We start from the raw sequence: 20,897 nt of genomic DNA on the forward strand, positions 1-20,897 counted from the left end.
AAGGTTTTTGTTCTCCACCTCATTTTTAGGAGTGATTTTTTTAAGCCAAACTGAGAGCTGGTACACGCAGGTAACATTGTTGAAGTGCAAACCAAGAAATAGGACTTTTCTTGGGCTTTAAGAGCAAGCCTAGAGAGTGGAAATCGAGGAAGGATGTAATGCATTTTGGTGTATTAAAAATTTATTTTTCCAACTTCTTTTTGCCAGCACAGCACGGGTCACCTGTTACAGTAAAAACAGCCTGAGCGCTTGCTTCCTGCAGGTGTGTTGAGGATGTCACAAGGGACAAGTGTTGGCTTTTGTTATCAACAGCTAGCACTAGAGTGATTTTATCAGCACTGGTGGTGTCCTTTCTCAGAACTGTGCTAAGGCGTGAAGTTTGGATTCAAGCCCCAAATACTGGAAGGGAAGGGGAAGGGGAAGGGGAAGGGGAAGGGGAAGGGGAAGGGGAAGGGGAAGGGGAAGGGGAAGGGGAAGGGGAAGGGGAAGGGGAAGGGGAAGGGGAAGGGGAAGGGGAAGGGACTTCATCAAGTCCATCTGCCTTAAGTCTGCTGCACAGATTGTCTGAGCCCCTGGGCACATGAATGGTTCTGGGTAGCTCTGGATGCCTCTGGGACATGAAACTTGTGCTCTGTGTGAGAGCAGATACTGGGATCTGCAAGCAGTAAAAGCAACAAAACATTGCCTTTTCATACTGCAGAGTGTTACTGGATATTTAAAGGACATGTAGGAGGGAGCTATGTAATGCAAAGAGCTGCACAACATCCGTGCCTTGAGCTCACAAAAGGTGCACCTGGTGGTTCTGCAGCAGTGTGTGCAATGAGCTGCGTGCTCCTGGAGCATCACCACGGCCTCCTCTGGACCACTGCAGCAGCTCCATGCCATCTTCCTCTATTTAATACATGCCATTCATCAGCATGAAAAAGTGCTTGATATTAGTCCTGGAAATATCACTTTATTCTAGTTATGTAAGACCCATTAAGAAAGACTTTTTTTTTTTTTAAATTTTCCTTTAATTTAAAAAATTCCTCTCATCACAGCCTTAAAATCAATCAAAGTAAACAGAGCTGCAGCAGACTGGAACAACGTCCCAGAGGCTGTACATATGGAAGGTTCCTTTCACATAAAAATCAGTGCAGTTTTTTTCTGAAACAACAACCCATTCCGCTCCCCCCTCCCGAATCCCCTTTTCAAGAAGAAGAAAGGAGAAACTGAAATACAATTCAAAGAAGAAAATAATAGATCAAGCAACAACAAAATCGGTATCTCGTTTGTAAATATTCCATTGAGCAGTTGCAGCAAAAAATAGCACCTTCAAAGCCCCTTTGTACAACAGATGTGGAAACCAAGGCTTTCCCTGGAGTCAGAGACATGACATGGCATTTGCTTACAGGTGGGAATCGATTCCTTCAGCTTTCTCTGTCTGGGCTTGCATACAATGAAGGAAAGAAATCAGTACCTCCAGAAGGTGATTCGTCCATTCCCTGCTAAGCATCTGAAATAGTTTATGTCTATGAAGGTCCCAGTTTGGGGCAGGAAATGACGAATAGCAGGCAGAATGAATCCTGCCCCGATCACCCCACCACAAAGGCATTTTCTTTCCTAGATATGTTTCCTAGATACGTTCTTGGGGAAGATAGGACCCAACTCTTAAATCCCCTTTTGGGATTTTTTGGAAATGTGTTTTGCTCTGACTATAGAGGAAGAACCATATGATTCATTAGGCATGAAAATTCGTTATGGCAAGGGCCAGATTTCCATTTGTTGTCCTAGTTTACACAGCATTTGATCCCTTTGAGTACTGGATGCAGAAAAGTGAAGAGGAGAATGCTCTCTTCTCATGCAGCAAGGTAGACATGAAGGTTGATCTTGGGTAGCCTTGCTGCAGCCCACCAGGCTCTTCAGCAGGTGTCACGGCATCCTTCAGATGTCTGCACTGCTCTCACACCAAACCAACCTTCTAGCAAATAACTAAAACTCTTGAGTCCCTGAGATCCTTTGCTTTGCCAGAAGGCTGGGAGTTGGTTGTGGGGTGAGCTGCAGTGAGATGCAGCTTCGCCAAATCCCTGCTTTGTTCCTCCCTGCACCTTCGGTTCACTGCAGGTTCTCATGGTTGGGTGCAAACGGCTCCCAGCCCTCTGAAACCTCTGTTCACTCAGGGCAGGGCCCTGGGTGCTACGCCCCAGCCAAGGGAACGCCGTGCTTGTGGGTGGGCAGTGAAGGGCAGCCAGGTTGGGAAGGGGAAATCTTCTGAGATCAGGACCTGGATGTGAAGGCAAGGGGAAATCCCCAGAAATACAAGCTGGGAGGAAGATTTCTCTAAGGGGGCTTTCTGCCTTTTTGTATTTTATTTTTGGAGGGACAAGAGAGATTGAAGAGGGGAGCTGGGAAATATTTCCCTACGGCAGAATCAAGGAAAGCTGTTTCGTATTGCAAAAGACAGTAAGTAGGTGCAAGCTGGTTTACAAACATTCCACAGCTGGACCAAAGGCAGCTTTCTCATTACAATGCAGCTGTGCATAAAGAAGGAAATGCAGATTTGAGGAAGGGGATTTGAAAAAGTCTTAAATAGCTCTGGAGTCTGGCAGCTGCTGAGCTGCAAAAAGAATGGTGGTAGACACAGCAGCAGCATGAGGAGGAGCGGACAGGTGGTTTTCTTGCTTTTTTCGGAAGTTCCTTTGAGATCCCAGCGCTGCTCAACAGAGAACTGAGGATTTTCCTGCCTCCTTTCCTTGCAAATTTTCCCCGATTCCTCCAAATGTGCAACACAGCATTGTGGGCAGATGTGGCCACCAAAGGGATGAAAGCAAAACACAAAAGCTCTTGGCTTCCAGGTAGACTCTGCCACTCATCTGCTGTCTTGTGATCTCATTCATAGGGTAAAATATGGTCTTCCTAAAAAATTGCTGCCTGATGCCATTCATGAAAAAAGCAGAAGCGCTGCTGGGGGTTTGAAGATATCAGGCTTTGTGTCCTGGAGGTGATGAAGAGGCTCCCGGTGTGCAGGGCTTCACCTTCCTGAAGATCTGCTGCTTTGGGCTCAAAGACACCGTGCCGAGTGTCCTCCTGTCCATTCCAACTCCAAAGCTCCGCTGGAATCCTTTGCAGAGGTGTATTACAGTTTTTTGTTTGTGTTTTTTTTTTTTTTTTCTCTTTTTCAAAAAAGAAAAAAACCAACAGAATTTCTACCCAGTCTTTTCCAGTGTGACTCAGTAAGAAAGTGAGGTCCCGAATTACTGTGTCCAGCTCCTCTGCCTTTTCCATGGCAGAGCAGAGAATGGGGCAGGGCTGACTTCCACTCACTCTGGGAGCCCCTGGCCACATTTGCTGAGCTTGTGCAGTGGCACCTGACGACTGGCATCACGTTTTTCCATACACCTGCCATTCTTGCTCATAATTGGCTTTTTATCTCTAATCCCAGAAGTCGGATGGATGGGGGGAACTCTGCAAAATTTGAAATAACTTTTAAAATAAAAACATAAAAAGAGGGCAGAATAACAGCCCATTTGGGAGAAGAGGTGGGAGATCACAGAATCGGAATGGCACTGGTTGGAAGGAACCTTTCATTTGTATCATCTAGTTATCTTTCTATCCTTTCTGTTTGCACAGTGTATACAGCCAGGGGTTGCTAATTTATGGAAAACTTTATAGATATTTTTGTAAAGAGCACAGTTTTCCCCTCCCAGTATGTTCTGCCCTGCAGAAATGATGCTCACTATCAGGAACATATCATGAAAGACAGTTCCCAGTCAGCTTTGGAACCTTTCTAAGACCCTGCTCAACACTGATGAAAGGGAGGGAAGAGACCAATATGAAGATGGGACTTTATGCTGCACACATGGAAAATCAATCACCCTAAATCAAGGAGTGTCCATGCTAGCACAATGTACCATGCTTGTTCAGCTGGGATTGCATTCTGGCAGGTAAATCTGTGTATCTTCTCTCAGCCTCTCTTCCTCTGAAATTCCTTGAAATAAGAAAAAGGACTTGCACAAGTTGCTCCAAAGGGTCAGAACCCCCCACGTTCCTGCCCTGCTGCCTAATGCCTTGTCTCAGAGCAGGGCCTGCGGGATGGCAGTGCTGTGCGCAGACCCCAGGGATTCAGTCCCAAAATCTGGTTGAGGGAGCACAGAAATAAAGGAGACTTCGGTTACTTAAAAAAAAACCTGCTCTAGATGACTGCCCGATGCCCAATCCCTGCTCTGACCCTGTTCAGCAGCCTGTTTTTATTCTCGCCATTTAAAACCATTTGGGAGCCTCCACTGACCCCGCGCACTCAGAGCCAGGTGTATCTCCATGCTCACACAGTGCCATCAGCCTGGTGCCCAGCACCTGGGGGCCAGTCACCTCCCAGCAGAGCACAGATCAGACCCCAGCTTTCAGACTGTTTTGAAAACACGGCTAATTTTAATGCTGAGTGTCACACCTGGAATTTGCATATTTTTCTTGTTCCCTTGATCAAAGAGCTGTCTGGGAAAGGTTTTATCAGAGTGGCTCACATGCATTCTCTCTTAATCTCTTCTAGGGATTATGTTTTTTCCTCTGGTGCACGCAGGCAGACAGAAAAGGTAATGAAAAAGAAAATAAAAGAAGTGCTGGGCAGTTGAAATGTGTTCCCCTGCAATGTAGCAGCTCTGCAACAGAGCCTGAATGGATCAGCGCTGCCCCTTCAGCACTGCCCTCAAAGTGGGCAATGAGACGCAAACCAGAGCCAGGAGTGGTGAAAGGGGCAGGCTGGAAGTTTGCACTTAATGAGGTCTACAGCAACCTGGTGCCAATAGCAGCACTTTTATGGTTAATTCCAGCAGGAAAGTCGGGGGAGGGCTAACTGAAAGCAAACAGAACTGCATTCCTTGCAGCACAGCGCTGGGTAGCAGTGCAGCCAACAGGACGGCCACCGGCCACCGTTCGAAGAAAACAGACACCAACCACCACCTGCGACCAGGAAACAACTCTGTTGGTTTTAATACTGTCATGGATTATTTGCAACGTAGGCAAGGGAATTACGTTTCTTAGGAAAAAAAAAGAAAGTAACAATTGGATGCTACCACATTGGTGTACTTGAAAGCCTGTGAGCCGTCTCAACACCCAGCTGCTGCCTATAGGCAACCCTGATTTTTCCATTTCCCCAAAGGGGCAAAAAATAATAATAATAAAAAAGAAATTTAAGTGAGAAAAAAAGCCCAAAAACGACCCCACTGACAGATAGGTTCAAGGTTTTCATCCTCTATTTGCACAGAACGGAAGACGTGGAGCTGCCAGGTTGGGTTTGGCAGTGCAGGCTGGAGCTGGGGTTGAATCCCTGCTGCCCCCCTGCTGGAAACACTCTCCAAGAGCCACTGCAGAAACCTGAGGTCAGTCCAAACTCCCAAGCACCTCCAAGGCAATTCCTGGATCATGGGGACTTGCAAGCATTGCTGGGATGGAAACCTGTTTGTATTTTTAGTCGTTTATTCCCAAGAGTGAGACAGGACTCCTGGCAAAGGACGCAGGGGACAGCTCAGATCTAGAGCAGCAAAGCCAGGGCTCGTGCTGTCCCCAGCGTGGTGCATGGCTGCTCGGGGCATGCAGGGCATGGGAGGGCATGGTGCTTTCTGGGGCTGCCGTGCAGAGGGGCGTGTGAAACGGAGGCGTGAACTGCAGTGGGTTTAGTGGGACGCGCAGGGCAATGGAGGGAAGGAAGGTTTCAAGCTCTGAGAAGCAAATCCGGGTAACAGGCACCTTTTCACTCATTCGAACACTGTATGTAATTATAACAATAGAAAAGCCCAAGCACAGCCCTCCCGCCCCCCTGTCCCCAGGCTTGCCTTCACATCATGCTCTTCCTGTACTGTGAGCTCTGTTTGGGGTTGCAGTCCGCCTGCTGCAGCTCAATCTGTCGGTACAGATCCCGCAGCTCGCGGACCTCCTGCAGCACACGGCGGGCCTGGCTCCAGGTGGAGGAGGCCTCACCCAGCAGCCGCTCCGATTCCTGCAGGATCCGCTCACAGTCCGACCGGGAGGAGGAGGAGGAGGAGGAGGTGGTGGTGCCGGCGGTGCAGTCCTTCCCCTTCCTCTTGCCTTCCCCGTAGCCCTTCACCTCCGTCAGCAGTTCCTGAGTTTTTTCCAGTTTCAGTGCAACCAGTTCTTGCAGCCGGGACAGCTGCTCCGGCTCCGCCGCGGCGCACTGAGCCTCCAGGCCCCTCCTGAGCACCGCGCGCTGTGCCGAGTCCCGCCGCGACAGGATCTCTTCCATGGAGGCACATTTATTCTTTTCCGAGTGCGACAGCTTCTTGGGGACCTGCGGGGTGTACACGGTCCCTTTGTCCAAGGAGTCCTTGCGCCGTGCGGGTCTGTCCCACGAGGTGACCTCACGCGGCGGCAGGCTGCCGGTCCGGCCCTTCTCCGCTGCTCTGACGTTCTCTGACTCCGAGCGGCGCCGGCCGGCCGCCAGCTGTGCCACCGACTTGTCCAGGTCCACGCGGAAGCTCTCCTCGCAGGTGCCGTGCTCCTCTGGCGAGGCGTCCTCCTCCTGGATCAGGTCAAGAGTCAGCATGCCGTCAGAGGTTGAGGTAGATGCCTGGGGAGGCAAAGAGCTGCGTTAGGAGCAGGCTCACGCCTGAGACGTGCATCACCTGGCTGGAAATCTGGGCTAGGAATAAAAGAAAGCCAGCTGAGCTGTGGACAGGCTGGCTTTGAGGCAGCTGAGGGGCTGTCTGGTCCCTTCCAACCCAATGGTGCTGAGATTCTGTGGTTCTACAGTCTCTAAGGCCCATTCCAAGGCAATCATGTTGTGAGTCCATGGTTCTAAGATCTTTAATATCCCTTCCAACACAACCATGTTGTGACTCCATGGTTCTATGATCATTAATGTCCCTTTCACCCCACCAATTCTGTGGTTCTATGAGTTGTGCCAAGTTTCCAGCTCTCAGGCCATTCAGCATCAGGACACTGAAGGAGCATTTCATTTTCAGCATCAGGAAAGCTTGCTTCAATCTGTCACTTTGCACAATACAAGAACAAAGGTCTAGATCTGATGGCCCAGGAGAGTCCTAGTTCGCAGGACGTCGCCAGAGCTCAAGCACTGGGTCATCCTGATCTCCTGACACATGAAGCAGACGAAGAAATTTTACCCAAACAGGTGCCTGGTGTTTGTCACACATACCACAGCCATCAGGTGTCCCCGTGTCGGAGGACGTCTGGAGTGCTGGATTTTTGCTCTGTCCCGCGTTGGGTGGGCGAGGTAGCTGTCCTCTTCGACAGTGACCTGAAGGGGTGACAAAAGCATGATTTATTGACCCAGGATTCCCTTTCCCTGTGAGCTGGCCATACGCAGAGCTTCTCCACCTACCAATGGGCCTGGCTAGAATCCTGGCTTGCAAAGACCACATCCCACACTCAGATTTAGTTTGCAGTTTTCCAGTATTTCAGCCCAGGCGTTTGGGATCCACAGGATGCATGCAGTGTGATCCCTTGCCAGGAGACCTGCACTGGGCGTGGGGTCTCAACCCATGTCAGAGCTCCTTGCTCCATCCCTTTAGATCTGCTGGAGTCATTCCTGATTATTATCTGTTGGATCTATTTGTAAACTTTTTCTGCTCCTACTTCTCCTCCAAGCCATCCATCCCATTGTTCTGATGTGCTACTTTCTGCTGTAAAGCTCTCCCTGTGCCATGCCCTCCATTTTTCATCTGCAGAAATTTGTGTTGCTGTCCACAAGAACCAAGAGCACTGTGCTGCCTGTATTGCAACAAGCTGAGTGCAGGAGATGGATGTGAGATCAAAAGTAGTTGATGTGAAGCATGAATGCAAGACAGGAGTGAAATGCTGCAAGACTTCCAAACTGCAGCTCTGGCAGCAGAGAGGAGGGCTGGGAGGGATGAGGATGGGCTGGGCTGGGGTGACAGATGGTGCCATGCCATTAGGCTGAAGATAGCACAGGGCTATTTTGGTTTTCAGCTAATTCCTTAATTCAGTTCCACAGCTTAAAGCTCCTTTGCAAACCTGAGTACACAACATGCTGAGCCCCAAGGACGGAAGGAAACCCCCCAAAGGCATGGGAAGCTGGAGATTTGGGTATGTTAAACCAGGAGGCTCGCTCTGGTTCCAGCACGGTGCCACATCCCTGCAAGGCAGCACTGGATATACCAGCGGTTCTCAATCATTCAGGTCTGGGGGTTCAAATTGGCCCAGAGGTCCAAAGAGCCCACCCTAAAAGGCTTTGAGGCTGCAGCCATCAGAAAGCTTCATGCAGGATTAAAGGCCAGGCCCAGTGCCCTGCTCACCTCATCTAAGATGCGGTTCTTAGCACGAGTGATGGCGGAGTTGAGGGCATTAATCCAGGACTCTTTCTCTTCTGGACTCACGGCCAGGAAGATGAGATTTGGTGCCTAAAAGGAGGGAACTGAGGTCAGTGCTCACACTGTGCGGATGCTGCCCCTCACCCAGGGTGATTCGGCCACCCCATGCTCCTGCTGCTCTGTGCCACCTATCTGCTGCCACCTCCAATTTGAGGTGCATGCTGAGGGCTGAGCAATTTTGAAAATATGGCTTCTATAGGGGATCCACAGCCCTAGTTTTATAAGCTCAGCAAAAATGAGTTCTGGCTTCCAACCCTTTGGTTTGATTGTCTCCACTGCTGAAGGTATTGGAGGACAGTGTGGCTACTTTCCATTTTCCCCTTCTCCTTTCCTTCTGCATGGCACGCTGTTATACAATCTATAGTAAAGTGTGAGGTGGAGAAGCCCACTGGAATAGCCAGCACGAGGGCTGCAAACCCAGAGCAGTGCATGGCTGTGCGTGGGCGCATTCGTGCCAGAGATGGAGTGAGATGGAGGCTGCCTCTGCCTGCGAGGAGCTGAGACCACTGGGGCTCCTGCATCCTGACAGCTGTGCCCCATTTGGGCACCATTTTGCTTTCCAGTGCTCTTGGAAAAAATTCCCTGCAGCTCTTTGCTCAAATCCAGGCATGCAGCATCAGCATCCCTGCCTTCCTCAGCCCCTGGGGAATAGAGGAGTGCAGTCAGCAGAACAGCAGCTGTCGGGTGCAACAGCTCTGTCCTGTCTCGTGGCAGATGTCCTGATCTCTGCTTTCCCAAAGTCAGTGCTTGGACCTGGAGCCGCGTGCGCAGCCACAGTCGCTGGGCACAGCATCCCTGTAGCAGCAGGGATCTCGCTCCTCCCTGCAGCTCTCACTGCTGCTAGCAGCTCCCAGGTGAGGACGGGGGTGTGTTGACCAGGAGCTCTGCACTCCTGCACCGCCTGCACTGCCCGGTGCCACCCTCAGAAGCTGCAGCAGAGTGGGGCTGCTGGCTTTCTGTATGCTTGCCTACCATGTTTCCAGGCTGCCTGGAGTGAGCTAGGGTAAATTTGCTGTGGTTCTTTTTGCTTCTGCTTTTGGACTTCCTGAGCTCTTCGCACTTCTCATAATCGCTCAGGTCGAACGTTTCCTGCATGTTTTTTTCATCTTTTACCTGCAAAATAACAAGAAATGAGAACTGTGTGGGTGTCAGCTGGTGCAGGTGCAAATGGTGCGGGTGCCTGGGGGCACAGTGCACACCCAGAGCAAGTGCTGAGACACAAGAATCATCCATCTAGGGCACGAGCACAGAGGTAGCACTATTTGGTGGTGCTTTGCTTGGGTTTTGGGGGGAGAAACAGAGCTTTCCCAGGTGATGGCTTTACCTTTCTGAGCATGAAGGAGTTGTGTTTAGAAGGACAATGAAAACTGTGGTCCCCAAGGTTGGTTCCTGCTGTTCTCCAGAGATCCTTTGGGACTCCCAGCAAGTCACCAAACCACCTCTGCCACCTCCAAAGGGGAGGTCGGGCTGTGCCCGTGCCTGTGCACCCCCCCACAGAGCAGGATTGGTGCGAGCGGCGAGGACAGGAGGGGGGACCTCCAGCTGCTCCTGCACGAGGCAGTCCCACCCACCAGCACCCACTGCTTTGCTGGGACAGCACTCCAAACATTGGAGGGACAGAGATTAGCGCTTCCTATTTTCAGCCCCGTGGTATTGCCAGAGCCTGACAGCTGCTTCTGGGGGCTGGGTGATTCCTTGGAGGGACTCCATCACTTTTGCTATACATTTCACCCCTTGTTTTGGGGGACAGGGAAGGAATGTTCCATGATGAAAAGTCAGTGTAAACAATGAGGCTGGTAAAAATGCTGGTACCAACTGAAATGAGCCATATGGCTGTGCTCAGGGGCTGCAGTTCCATCGGTCCCCATGCTGTCCCTAAGCACTGGGTGCAGCCCCAAAGCCCAGAAGCAAACTCTGATTGTTGCTCAAAGGAGAAATCTCTGTACAGGCTTTTATGAACAGCACACCATCTATATCTGTGTATCCTCCCCGGGTATCTCTAATCAGCTTTCCTCTTGCTGCAGTGCCATCCTGCAATCCACCTCTTTCCAAGAATCTGGGCTGAATTCAGCCCTGCCTGTCTGCAGGGAGGGAGGAGCCAATCCCCTGAGCCCAGCTGTGAGCAGTCCTCGCTCCAGATGTTCTCTGATGTAGGTCAATGGGACTCCCCAGCCCTCCTATCTCACACACTGAGCCCACGCCGTGATCGCAGAGAGCCCAAAGCCTCGTCCCTGGGAGCAGGCATTCTGCAGGATGAGCACCTCCAGCTTCCCCAGCCCTGCATGAGGTGCAGAACATCCCTCCATCAAACTGCCCATGTGTCCATAGAGACACTAAGACCTCAGAGAACTGGGCACAAACCACATCCACGTGCACTACAGGGATGGTGTTGGGCTGCCATTAGGGGCAGGCTCAGCCCCTCACTGCTGTCTTGGGGCTGGGGCACACATTCATTGCAGGGGAGTTGGAAAAGATGACCTTTAAAGCTTCCCTTCCAACAGATGATTCTGTGACTCTATACACAGATGTGACATCTACCCTTCATCCCCTGAGTGTGGCTTGAATTAGTTAACGTAACCCCTGGGTGATACCATGGGCAATTAACATTTCTCCAGCTCTGAAAGCTGAGGAGAGGACCTCAGGTTTGCCTTCCCTTTGGGCTTGTTTGGAGGATTTGTTAGAGCAACGCCCCACTGAGTTGTGCTCAGAATCCACGCAGAAGGCTGCAGGAAATCACAAAGCACCGAGTGTGGGGTGTCCACCAGGCACCCAAGAGGCAACTGCGTGGTTCCAGGTGCAACCAGAGACCAAACCGAGCAGCAGAGCACAGCAGTGCTGCAGCCAGCAGCAGGCAGCCTGCTCCCCTCCAGCTCGGACCAAAGTTTCACTTCCTCAGCAGCTCTACTGCACAGCAGGGGACAGACATTTCCATGCAGAGTAGCTAAGATCAGGGAGCTGTGTACAAGCAGATGGTTAAGCGCTGCTGCTTGCTGCATGTCGTGCCATGCAGCCTCCCCGCAGGAGGAGCTTTGCAGGATGCACTGCGCATACGGACCACGCATGGGAGCCCCAGGTGTTGCCGTGCACACACACATTTGTAGATTCATTGAATCATTCTGGGTGGAAAAGAACTCTAAGACCACCAAGAGCAACCACTATCCCAGCACAGCCAGCCCTGAGCCACGGCCATAAGCACCACATCCGCGCATCTCCCAGTAACCCCCCGGAGATGGCAGCTCCGCTTCTCTCCTGGGCAGCACTCCCAGTGCTTCGCAGCCCTTCAGCAAAGAAATGCTTCCTACTATCCAACTCCAGCCTCCCACAGAACAACATAAGGCCATGTGCACACATGCACACGTGCTCAGATGGACACACACAGGCTCACAAACACGCACATGTATGTACATGCACACACGTGCACACACGAGCATACACAGCCACACCACACAAATACACACATGCACACACACACACACACACACATGCACAGCTCCTCCAGGCCCACCAAGCATTGCTCACTGGTGCAGCACTGCACAAGAAGCAGAACAGACTGCTTTTCAAGTGCTCTTGTGCTAATTGAGCTGACGCTGTTGGTAGCAAACAAGCCAAGGCTTAAGGAAGCCCTGAGAAGCATTTCCTCATTAAAATGTCATTTTCACAGTGCTTTTCGTGCTGTCTGGACAGCACTGGGCTTCCTGGCAGGAAGCAACACCGGCGCTGGGCTTGGGAGCATCACAACCACCAGCAGAAATGTGCAGGGGGGAAGGAGCCAGCATGGAGGAGAGCAGAAGGGAAAGAATGCAAGAATGACACCGAGGAGGTTTTGCTCGACAGAGAGCAGTTTGCTGCTCCGAGTGCTTGCTTTGGCTGGTGACCAAATGCTGAATAACGAAGGGGGTTTTTGCAGTTCACGGAGTTTGGCCTGCAGCAGGGGCACAGACCTCCATACAGAGACAGAGACAACGGCCCCACAGCCCCAGTCTGGTGTCTGGATGGGGAAGGGAAGGGAAGGGAAGGGAAGGGAAGGGAAGGGAAGGGAAGGGAAGGGAAGGGAAGGGAAGGGAAGGGAAGGGAAGGGAAGGGAAGGGAAGGGAAGGGAAGGGAAGGGAAGGGAAGGGAAGGGAAGGGAAGGGAAGGGAAGGGAAGGGAAGGGAAGGGAAGGGAAGGGAAGGGAAGGGAAGGGAAGGGAAGGGAAGGGAAGGGAAGGGAAGGGAAGGGAAGGGAAGGGAAGGGAAGGGAAGGGAAGGGAAGGGTGCTGAGGCGGGTTGCACTGATGCCCTGTGTGAGAGCACAGCCCTAAGCCCTGCCTGCAATCTCCAGGACCATCAGACAACAAAAAGTATTTCCTCTCCTTCCAGACTTGCATTCTGCCAAGAAGACAGAATCGTGAAGTCCATCTTCTCCCAACTGAAATGAACAAACTGGAGCCAAGCACAGTTCCCAGACGGAAAAGCTGGGGGATGCCCAGCAGGTACCATGCAGGTGCAGCAAGATTTGCACTGTGACCCAGCCCATAGGACTCAGCCTGCCTGTGGGACCTGTCCCTGTCCCTTTCGAGCTCCTATGGAGAACCTGATGCTGACAGCTTGCTTTCCCCACTCCGCGCATGCCCTGAGCCCAAGAGGAGCTGATGGGGAGCACCAAGGTTAAATGTGGGAACTCCATCAACCACATCCACCGCACTCCAAGGGCTTTGATGGAGCAAAACCAATTTATCATGGAGTGCTTCGATCTTTTGCTGGAGTAGAGAAGTGAGCCACCTCTGTGCTCACGCTGCAGACACCGGTGGATTCCACCACTTCTGTCAGAGATTTCTGCTCACATCTCCTCAAGCTTTGCACGGTGCAAAGCCCTTCACAACCCACGGGCTGTGACCCACAGGTTGAGAGCAGAGCAGAGCACCGCTCACCCACCCAGCCCAGCAGCAGTTCTGTGTTCTCCACTGGGCACAGTGTGGCATGTCAAGAACCAAAAGGTTCTTCTCTGTCCTCTGTCCTGTTCTGCTGGGCCAATCCCAATGCACTGCAATACCGAGGGGTGCGAAGTGGGACACACGGACCTATGCAGGGGGACCTGCTGACGTGTGGGGCTCACTGTGCTGCTTCACTGTTAGAAGTCAGGCTGCCTTTGAGCAAAAAGTCTTGGAAAAGCAGAGCAATGGGCAGTCAAAGCAGATATGTCCATGCACACGTGTGCCCTCTGCCCATGCACCCACATACATGTGCTGTCTGTCTGCAGACATATATGCGTGTCCCTCCATCCACACACACACACGCACACACGTGCCCTCCATCCATGCACATGTACCACACGTGTCTGCACGCGCAAAGAATTACCCGTGTACACTCCTGACATACCCACGCATATCCCACACGTGTGCATGCAGACACATACGTGTGCCCTTAGTCCAAGCACACAGCACACCCACCCATGTAGATACATCAGAATTGTTCATGCACACACCTGCCATAGCCATACACGTCTCTGCACACATATACATGTGCCCTCTATCTGCCCACTCACACCAGGCATGTCTGCACACACACACACCAGAACTGCCCATCTACACACCTGACACACACATGCACACACTGTGCAAGTCCATGCAGACACATACATGTGCCCTTTGTCCACGCACACACCAGACGTGTCCATGAGCACACCCCAGATGTGTGCTCTCTGTCTATGCATGCACAACAAACGTCCATGCACACAGACCACAACTGTCCATGTATACACCTGACTCACCCATGCACACACCAGACATGTCCATGAAGACATATATGCGCACTGCCCATGCACACACAGCAGATGTGTGCCCTGTCCGTGCACACACACCGGATGTATCCATGCAAATGTGTTCATGCACAAGCAGCAGAACTGTGTGCACATACATACCCATATACATGTCCAAGCAGACACATTCGTGTGCCCTCTGTCCACGCACAAATTCACACAGATGTGCCCTCCATCCGTGCACACACACACACATACACACACACGTCCTCTGTTGTGCACATACACACGTTCTCCCATTCAGCCAGGTGCCCAGAGCAGCTGGGAAAGCAGTGGCACGGGCCGGTTCTCCCTTCCCACAAGCATAAGGAGTCACTTCGGTGCATATGCACACAGTCAGATGTTACCTCTGCAACCACATCTCTACACCGCCACAGATTCTTCCATATAAAGACATAGGCAGTCGCTGCTGCATGTTATTTATGGCCTTTCACACACGTATGCACAGCGCAGAGCCACGGGGCTGCTTCAGCTGCACACACATCAGGTTTTTCCCCATAAAGAAATAGACACGCACTCCCCAGAACACCTCCAAGTGTTAGGCATTGGCACCCCATGGCTGCTCAGGTGGCCCTTTGGGACTCAGGACCCCCAGATTTTTGGGGAGCATGTGGCCACTGCCGCCAATTCCTGTATTCATGCCTCCTGCAGGCCCAGCTGCCCCAAGAACAGGGCAGCTCCCCGGGATGGGGCAGTGACTGCTGCAGTGTCCCTGCTCTGGTCCTGCCCTTCATGCCTTCTCCAACCACCACAACACACTCTGCTGACGCTGTTCCACGTCCCACAGCCCCTACATCTGCCCCTACAGCCAGTATATGTTGCCCAGATCTCTCGGGCCCTTCAACCAGTTCCAAGTGGAACAGAGCAGCTCCACCATCACTTGGACTTGGCCAAGGTCCCTTCCCTACAGGTTCATCATAGGTTGAGCTGCCTGAGCCTGGATTTCCCTGTTTTACTGGGGACGGGGACAGAAGCCATGGGAGCACAGGGGGGTTGGCAAACCCTGGCTGGCGAGCCGATCCCTGGCCTCCCCACCCCCAATGCGGGGCGGGGGGGTCGGGGCTCAACGCGCGTTTCATATGCAAAGGAAAGAAAAGGGGAAGGGAGAGGAAAACGACACCGAGCCTACCTCCTTCTCCGAGATGTAAAGCTGATCTCCCTTCAATACCACATAACGGTTTTTCCAGATTTCCCTAAAAATGCCTTTCCCGCAGAATTTCCGCACCCAGCCAACCTTCTCGGGCTGCACAGATTGCTGGTTTCCATCCTGTTGCCCCTAACACAAAGGGAAAGGGAAGAAAATGGGGGAAAACGGTGTTATTCGCGCTTCCCCACTCCCGTTCTCCCCCTCTTCTTCGCTCCCCTTCCCTCGCCCCTCTGCTGGCCGAGCCGCGCTCCATTCTTCTGCAGCCGTGGGGCAAAACGGGAACTCGGGGCAGGAATGGAGCCCGTGCGTTATATAAGAACGGCTGCCGGGCTGCCATTCGCTTTGCACAACATGCAAAGAGGAGCAGGGGAGGATTTCACCTAACGGATTTTTTTTTTTTCTGCAGCAGTGAAAACGGCATTTGCGAGCCTTTCATCGGCAATTAACCCCAAGGGCGTCATCCACGGCAGGGCTGATTCTTAAGGTTAATTAACCCCACGGGCGCAGACGGGATCTGTGGGCACAGCACACGGCACAGAGCCGAGGCGGCAGCGGAGGGACGGTGCCGCTCGGTTCGGTCCTTTCCTTGCGATCAGGAAGGAAATCTCTGCGCATCGCATCTGCTGTTGGATCCAGGGCACGGGGAGGCTGCGGGCGGTGGGTGCCGGCCTGTGTTTTGCTGCGATCCGGTTGGGTTTTTTCTTGCTCGCAGGCGCAACTGGGAAGCAGCAGAGCCCCCTCCCAACAGCACCCGGAGCCCCTCGGCCCGCCGTGCCCCTGAGCGGAAGCGATCCCACTCACCCGTTTGGCCGAATTATTCTTTTTCATCGTTCCTCGCGGTGCTGAGCTGGAGGGAGAAGGGCTGGGAGGGCTCCGAGGGGCTCCTCCCTGGGAGAGAACGGGGCCCCTCCGCTCTGCCCTCGCCCTTTGCGGCTCACGGGCGCTCTCCCGTTACAGCCGGCCCCGGTGACGCGTCCTTGGCCACGCAGCCACTGCGTCCCCCGCCGCCGCCACCATCGCGGAGCTCTCGTGGGCTCGCACTGGGCTGGCCTGGGCTCCCGAGCTCCATCTATAGCCGTGTGCGTATGACGTCTGGAGTTCACCAGAAAGGGCGAATCGCAGCCCACGAGGGTTTTTCTTCTTTGTTTCTGACTCACCGTCTGTGTCTGGATGTGGGGCAGCGGGGTGCCGCGTCCCAGCTCCTTCCGCAACTGGGGGAAGCGGCCCAATGGCTCAGGAAGATTCGCGATGGATTTGGAAATGGGGGGAGAAGAAGGAAAGGTGGGGCAAAGGGTCTGTGGCCAGCACTGAGCAGAAAAGAAAGAAAGATTGAGGCCTTCCCTGAACTGAGGGAATGCATGGCAGAAAAAGCCTTTTCTGCCTGTTTGTTCTCCTCCACCATATTTGAGCAGGTCCAGAACTCTCAGTGTGGGAATACCAATGGGTTTAGAGAGATGTGTAAAAAAGAACAAGGGAAAAAAAAAAAAAAAACAGTAAGAGAGAAACATCCCTGTTAGGAAGAGGTAGATAAGATAAATGGATTGATCACAGCTGGTCAGTCGATCCGTTGGTGCTCATGGTGACAGCCCTCTGCCTCAATTGTCTGTCTGGCACACACCCACAGAGATGAATGCACGGATGATGCTGCATCCAGGCATCCAGGTGGGTTTGTATCTCTCCAGAGAAGGAGACTTTCCACCACTGAGCAGCACTGAAGTTCTTTCTCATGTTCAGGTGAAATTCCCTGGGCTCCAGTCTGCACCCAGTGCACTTTGTTCTTGGCACCACCAAAGTCCAGCCCTGTGCTCCTCACCCCCACCCTTCAGATTTTGGTCTGCATCGATCAGGTCCCCTCTCAGGTCCCTTCTCTCCAGCCTCAGGGCCCTCAGACTGTCCCCATCAGGAGGTGCTCCAGCCCCCGCCATCTCTGCAGCCTTCCACTGGACTCTCCAAGCAGTTCCCAGTCTGCTCTGAACTGGGGAGCCCAGCACTGCACCCAGTGCTCCAGTTGTGGTCTCCTCGGGACAGACCAGAGGGGAGGAGAACCTCCCTTGTCTGCTGGCCACGCTCTGGGCAGTTGCACCCCAGTGTCCCATTGGCCTTCCTGGCCATAAGGGCACACTGCTGTTTTGTGGTCATCTGTTGGTCATTCACTGGTCAACTGCTGGTCATTCAGGACTACCAGGCCCTTTCCTGTAGAGCTCATTCAGGCAGCTAAGCCCCCAACCTGTCCTGGTGTACAGGTTGTTCGTCCCCAGGTGTTTGACCTACACTTGCTCTTGGTGAACCTCATCAGGTCCCTCTCCACCCAATTCTTGGCCCGCCCAGGTCTTGTGGGATGGCAGCACAACCTTCCGGGGCGGCAGCCATCCCTCCCAGCTTCGTGTCACTGGCAGTTCTCAATGGGATGCCGTGGCAGACAGCAACAAGCAGCCAGATGGCGCAGATCTGCTCTCAGAGGAGCTCGGAGTGGGGATGGCCTTGGGGCTGGCTGCCATTCAGGAACCCGGGCAGCCCTTCATCTGCAGGGCTCGGCCCCAGGCTGGATGTTGTTTTCAAAGTGCCTCAGTTCCCTTTTCTGGATGACGAGTTTTCAGCAGTTTTGGCGAGGAGTTAGGAAGTGGTATATGCTCCATTATCACTTCCCTTTTTCAGTACATTTGTCACTGAGTGCTGTGTGTCTGAAGGTGGGCAGCAAAGCACTGCAGAGCAGGGATCAGGCCCTGGGGCATGAGCAGTGCCAGGTGAGGGTCACAGGGTCTCACCCACGTGCTGAGCCCATGTCCACATGGGGCTGGAGATCTCCAAGGGAAAGGTCCCATGTATGTGTATATATGTATTTTTGAACCAATCTACAGCTCAATAACAATTAACCTCCTTTAATTCAGGTCCGCTGGGGTGGATCCTAATGAGCATCCCTCCAGTGCATCCTGACGGTGTAAAAGGGGCTTTGAAAAAAAAAAAAAAAAAGCATTTGACATCACACTCAATGCAAGGAGGAGGGACTGAGCTTAAGCCAAAATCCTCAAGGTGCTCCCAGAAGTGCTAAGGATGCTCCAAAAATCCTCAGACTGCTTTGGAAAAATCCTCAGGCTGCTTTGGAAAAGTCCAGGGGTGCAGCTGGCTGTTCCAGCCCACAGCAGTGACTCATGTTGGGATGGGATGTGAACAGTGATTCAGAGCTGAAAACATCAACAGCTCGCACGGAAGGGAGATAGGAGGGAGTCCAGCTCCTGCATCCCCGCGTGAAATGGGCAGGGATGGGTGGCTGTGCTGTGTCTGCAGGGTGGCACATGAACAGAGATCTCCTGCATGGCGACAGCCCCCTGGCACGTCCTCGTCCCCTTCCCCATTCCTGTCCTGCCCACAGCCAGCCCCACTGTCCTGGGAGTTGTGCTCCTGGTCAGCATGGCCTCACGCCCAGGGACACAGCACACAGCCCCCAGTGAAATCAGTGCGTCTCACATACAATGGCTAGTGGAAGAACGGAGTTCTTTATTAGCTGCTAATGAACTTGAGCCTCTGTGCAGTCTGTGTGCTGGGACAGTTTGCTTTCCCAGTTTGCCCTGTCAGCAGTGGTGCGTTTGTACGAGGCAGCTCAGGCGTGCCTCACAGACAACCCCACGGGAAAATGCAACGTGTGGCCCCGGGATGGGAGCAGCCCTTGGGTGCAGGAGGCACGGCAGCAGCAGAAGTGCTCAATGGCAGCATTATAAAATGAAGATGATTGGTTCTGTAGTGCAACCCCTGTGTGGGGTCAAGGTCTCAATTTGTGCTTGTGTCCTTCCTGCTGTTCTCATATGTCCCATTTGCTCCACTCAGCCCTGATGCTGCTACTCTGCTCCCCTATGATGTGTTGATTCAATAACAAATACCAAAATATCTTCCTACTGCAAAAGCAGCACAACAAACACTCTTGGCTTATTTATGTATTTAACACTCCTCTCGTCCCCTGGATCATTTTGCCTCTGGATATCAAGTGTGAAACTGCTGCTTAGGAGATTAATCGAGTTTAATTAGGGCATGTGTTTTTCCTTGTCTCTAGATAATTAGAGCACTATTGTCTGGAAGGGGCTGAATTGTCCCTATAGGGCTGTGGCTCCTCGCCTCTCCTCAGGACACATTTGGGGTTTAAGGGCTCAGGTTGACCACAGGACTGGGGGCTCCTGGTTTCGGTTCAAGATGCCCCAGATCCAAGTTACAGCCTTTCCTTCCTGAGACAGTCCCTGGGAGCTGCCAGAGAACTATGCAGTTGCCAGAAGGCAAATTAATTCCTCCATCTACCCTTGGTTACACCCTGTGCAACCACTGGCACAGCAGGAAGCCCTAAAAGAGCCAAGAGCAGGAATCCAGAGGCTAAAAACTGCAGCACATTGAATTTGAGCACTAGTGTGTTTAGTTAAAAAGAAATTTCTAATGCACATCTCAGCTTCAGCAGGCATCACATCTGAGGTGAAGAAATTCTCTGGCTTGGCTGCTGCAGCCCAGGTGGGTTCAGGGCTGTGAAGCAGCTTGTGAACAAACCCTTCTCAGGTGCTTGCAACATGTGGTGAGCCCACATTGTGCCAAGACCCAGAGCTCATGACATGGGGAGAAAGGGGAAAAATACCAATCCATGGGCCCCAAGGACTTTGTGCTGAGCCTGGACCAAACCTTTTGTGCTTGCACTGGCATGTAAGCACAAAGTTGTGCGAGGGAGGCTGCAAAAGCAAGCCCCAGGTTTCATCTGGTAAAGGCTGATGCAAGCTGTAGGAGTCTCTTAATCCACTACAGGGGAGCTAGTGCCAGGAGTACAACTTACAGCGTGCTGGTAAGAAACCGAGCTGCCTGATCTGGTTAAACGAAGCCCGGACATCTCACTGGGTCGGTACCCCTGCCTCCTGCCTCCAGAACCGCAGCAACCCCACTGCCCAAGGACTGTGGCATTGCAGGGCATTTGTCCTAAAAGCAGCAAAATGTGTCAGCTTCCTAAGTGCCAGGATGAAGGTGATGGACTGGAAACCCCTCCAGGACCCAACCCCTCTGACCACAATGCTGACGGTCCTGAGTTAGGAAGGAAACGCTCCCTAATGATGTGTGTGGGAACCCTGCCCTGTGCCTTGACCCCATTGTTTTCATGCAGGAGCCCTGGAGCAGCTCCGTGGCGCATGAAGCATCAATCCTTCAGCACTGCGGGAAGATTTTTGGATGGACAGGCGCCCAGCTTTGCTGTGACCTTGCTTCAGGGAATTAAGCCAGAGAAATGAGTCTGAATTCAAGCACTTCCCATCCAGCAGCCCTGCAGAGCTCTCAGGGAACGGGAGGTTCAGTCTTACTTAATTACGGGAAGGCAGGAGATAAGGAGAGCCACGCTCATTGGCAGCAGACGTTCCCAGAAGCCACGTATCCGGTCTGCTGATATCTGTTTCAACTCAACCTTTTCACAGTTCCTGTACCTAAATTAAATGTAATTTTGAAAAAAAAAATTCCTCTTGAAGGGACGGAGAGTCCGCACATCTCTCCTGGATGCTCCTGGCAGGAGGCATTGCGGGGACTGCAGCACTGTCTGTCTGTCTGTCCCTGGTCCAGCTCCATGCTCAGGAGAATGCCAACTGGCCACCTCCTAGCCCAGCTCT

At 52.6% G+C, this 20,897-nt stretch overlaps 1 protein-coding gene across 2 annotated transcripts; it reads right to left on the reverse strand.

Moving 5' to 3' along the window:
* Nucleotides 1-989: 989 nt before the first annotated feature.
* Nucleotides 990-16,541, reverse strand: PLEKHO1 (pleckstrin homology domain containing O1). Of its 2 annotated transcripts, XM_031608729.2 has the most exons (7): nucleotides 16,084-16,540; nucleotides 15,265-15,411; nucleotides 9,312-9,452; nucleotides 8,265-8,369; nucleotides 7,145-7,246; nucleotides 5,808-6,559; nucleotides 990-3,444 (listed from the first exon to the last, which is right to left on the reverse strand). In XM_031608729.2, the coding sequence occupies exons 1-6, from the start codon at nucleotides 16,108-16,110 to the stop codon at nucleotides 5,810-5,812; spliced, it is 1,272 nt and encodes a 423-aa protein (XP_031464589.1). In that variant the 5' UTR covers nucleotides 16,111-16,540; the 3' UTR covers nucleotides 990-3,444; nucleotides 5,808-5,809. The 2 variants fall into 2 exon arrangements, with proteins under 2 accessions (XP_031464589.1, XP_031464590.1); XM_031608730.2 differs by lacking the exon at nucleotides 990-3,444 and having other exon boundaries at nucleotides 3,451-6,559; nucleotides 15,265-15,402; nucleotides 16,084-16,541.
* Nucleotides 16,542-20,897: the final 4,356 nt, after the last annotated feature.

This window comes from Phasianus colchicus, chromosome 30, assembly GCF_987193195.1.
Source record: "Phasianus colchicus chromosome 30, bPhaCol1.hap1.1, whole genome shotgun sequence".
Taxonomy (NCBI): Eukaryota; Metazoa; Chordata; class Aves; order Galliformes; family Phasianidae; genus Phasianus; species Phasianus colchicus.